The 3,337-nt window shown below is 62.8% G+C and overlaps 1 protein-coding gene across 1 annotated transcript; it reads left to right on the forward strand.

Annotated features, from left to right (window-relative positions):
• The first annotated feature begins 2,044 nt into the window (after positions 1-2,044).
• On the forward strand, positions 2,045-2,671 carry LOC147990488 (uncharacterized). Its single transcript, XM_087538249.1, has one exon. It carries the CDS (start codon positions 2,045-2,047, stop codon positions 2,669-2,671), a length of 627 nt encoding a protein of 208 aa, XP_087394375.1.
• Positions 2,672-3,337: the final 666 nt, after the last annotated feature.

Raw genomic sequence — 3,337 nt, forward strand, 5'->3', positions numbered from 1 at the left:
CGGCCGACGAGTACCCCAGCGAGGTGCTCAGCTACTCCGACACTCCCCTCTTCCTCGGCGGCGGCATTTCCGCCGGGGCAATGGACGTCCATGTGGAGGTCTTCGTCACCAGTGACGGCGCCTCCTCCTCGTCGAGCAAGACGAGGAAGGCTGCCGAAGCCAGGGCCGCAGCGGATCGGATCGAGCCGTCCGATCCGTTGCGCGCCGCGATGCAGAGCCTCCGCATCCCCATCGGCACCGACGTCGACGCCACAAACGTCGCTGAGGCCTGAACCCAGCTTGAGGAAAGGCACCTGCAGATGCTAGACCTGTCCGAGACGCTCTCCGCCACTCAGCGTCGCCTGGACGCCGCTCAGCTGGAGCGCGATGCCGCCTACGTATTCATGCCCGCCGCTGCCGACCCAAGCCAGGTCGCCGATGTGCGTGCCTAGGGAGGAGCGATCGTCCGGGCCCTCGGCGCCGTCCCAACCGTCTACGAGACCCCGACGAAGAACATGCGCGCTGCCCAGGCAGCTGCAGCCGGCCTGGACCAGCTCGCGGGTGAGGAGCTGAAAGAGCACATCGGGCGGATGCGCGAACTCCTCCACGTCGCGAACACCTAGGAGGACCGCCTCAACCAGCTCGCTAAGCCGGCAGGATCTGGCTCCGCCCGCCTTGGCGGGCCTGGTGAACTTCTGCACACCGCTTCCTCGCCACCCGGCGAGGCGCACCCCGGCCGACCCCGGACTCGGTGCGACCCGGCCGCTACAGCCGGCGGCGGATTCGGCGACGAGCCCGTCCTAGAGATCCAGCGCGGACCCGGCCAGCATGGCCGGTGTCCGGCTCCAACCAACCCGGCCCCCCTGGCCTGGCCGCAAGTCGACTCGGCCCGCGCGCCATCGACGACGACGACGCTGGCCACCGCCTCGATCGGCTCGCTCACTCACTGGAGGTGGAGGAGAGCGGCGCTATCGGGCCAGCGTGCTTCGGCCCGCGCATCAGGGAGGAGCCCTTCCCCAAAGGATTCATGGTCCCCCGCGACACCCCCAAGTACAATAGGACGGAGAAGCCAAAAGGCTGGCTCACTGACTGCACCACGGCCATTGGCATCACCGGTACCAATCATTGTCTCGCCGTGCACTACGCACTTCTCATGCTCCAAGGGTCGGCCCACACATGGTTGAACAGCCTGCCGATGGGCAGCATAAACACGTGGGTGGACTTCGAGGAAGCCTTCGTCCGCAACTTCACGGGGACCTACAAGCGACCCGGCCGCCCTAGCTAGCTCGCCATGTGCGTGCAAGGGCATACGGAGACCGGTCGCGAGTACCTCGCACGCTGGAACGAGCTCTGGAACACCTACGAGGGCATCCATGAAGTCCAGGCGATCCAGTACTTCGTCAGCGGGTGCCAAGACGGCACCTTCTTCGAGCACAAGCTCTTACGCTCCGAGCCGGCCACCATGGCCGCACTCATGGTGATGGTGGCGCTAGATGAAGCCGGCAAGGCGAAGCTGGTTCCCCCTGTGAAGCCAGCCGACGAAAGCAGCCAGCAACAACATCACTAGAACAACAAGTGCAAGGCCGACCAGCCGGCGCTGCGTCACGAAAACTGGCTCGTCGCGGACACCGAGCCCGTGGCAGACCCGGCGGCGAAGCGCCGGCAAACCGTCAACACGGCATGGCAACCCGCCATAAGCTTCGAGCACATTCTCGACGCCCACTGCAAGCACCACAGTGGCGCAAGACCCTCCACGCACACACTTCGGCAGTGCGCCATCACCAAGCACATCATGAGGGGCGACGTCCCGCCCCCTCCGGCTCCGGCTCCAGGCGCGGGGCAGCCGCCTCCGCCTCCACCGCTGCCTCCAGCTGGCGGCGTGATGCGCGATGATGCCTACCCGGACCAGAACGCCGCCTACGTCGTCTTCACCAGCCTCAGCGACGACAAGCACAGCGAGCACCTCCTTCTACAGGAGGTGAACACCATTGTCCTGGCCAAGCCGGAGTTCATGCATTGGTCGGTTCGACCTATCACCTAGACCCGGGAGGATCACCCGGCAGTCATGCCGAGTCCGGGTGGTTACGCCCTCGTCCTTAACCCTGCCATCGTTGCGCGGTGCACATGCAAGTTCTCACGAGTCCTCATCGACGGTGGCAGCAGGATCAACATCCTCTACTGTGACATGATGACCAAGCTCGGCCTCAAGGCCGAGGACCTGGAGCCGACCCGAAGGATCTTCCACGGCATCGTGCCTCGCCTCTCCTGCTACCCCATCGACCGGGTCCGGCTAGATGTCCTGTTCGGTGATAGCAGCCACTTTCGGGGCGAACCGATCTGGTTCGAGGTGGTGGACCTGTCCAGCGCGTATCACGCGTTGCTGGGCCTAAACATGAAGATGCCGGGTCCCAAGGGCCTCATCACCATCACTGGCGATTACCGCACGTCCCTGGAGTGCGCCCGAGACGGTGCCAAGTTGGTCGAGTCGCTGGTCATTGCCGAGGAACAGCGCCAGCTCGACCGGATCGTCACCCTGGCAGGCGAGGCCTCCACCGTGTCGATCCCGACCCCAGACCCTGCCGACGAGGCCGCCTTCAAGCCCTCCAGGGAGACTAAGAAAGTCAAGCTCAACCCAGAAGACCTCAGCTGCAGCAAGTACGTTGTCATAGGCGCCCGCCTCGACAGCAAATAGGAAGGCGGGCTCGTCGACTTCCTCAGTGAGAATCGGGATATCTTCGCATGGACCCCCAAGGACATGTCAGGTATCCCGAGGAAGTATGCTGAGCACAAACTTCACATCCACAAGGACGCCAAGCATGTCCGTCAACCCCTACGACGATTTTCCGAAGAGAAGAGAAGAACCATTGGTGAAGAGGTCGCCAAGCTTTTGGCGACCGGCTTCATAATGGAAGTGTTTCACCCCGAGTGGCTGGCTAATCTAGTACTCGTCCTGAAGAAGAACAAGACCTGGCGCATGTGTATCGACTACACCAGCCTCAACAAGGCCTGTCCCAAGGATCCATTAGCCCTCCAGCGGATCGACCAAGTCATCGACTCGACCGCTGGGTTTGAGCTCCTGTCCTTCCTAGACGCTTACTCCAGCTACCACCAGATCAAGCTGGACCCGGCCGACACCCTGAAGACGTCCTTCATCACGCCTTTTGGGGCGTATTGCTACATTACCATGTCGTTTGGCTTGAAGAACACCGACGCCACCTTCCAGTGCTCCATGCAGAAATTCCTGCTGCCGCAACTCGGCCGCAATATCCACGTATACATGGGATGACATCGTGGTGAAGACCAAGCAGCACCTCATGCTCCTCGACGATTTGAATGAAACCTTCTCCAACCTCCGCGA

The sequence above is a fragment of the Triticum urartu genome, chromosome 1A (genome assembly GCF_056163025.1).
Source record: "Triticum urartu cultivar PI428250 chromosome 1A, HENAU_Tu73, whole genome shotgun sequence".
Classification (NCBI taxonomy): domain Eukaryota; kingdom Viridiplantae; phylum Streptophyta; class Magnoliopsida; order Poales; family Poaceae; genus Triticum; species Triticum urartu.

Excerpts from the sequence above, each read along its gene's own strand:
- LOC147990488 (XM_087538249.1), top strand. The coding sequence starts at position 2,045 with ATGCCGAGTCCGGGTGGTTACGCCCTCGTCCTTAACCCTGCCATCGTT.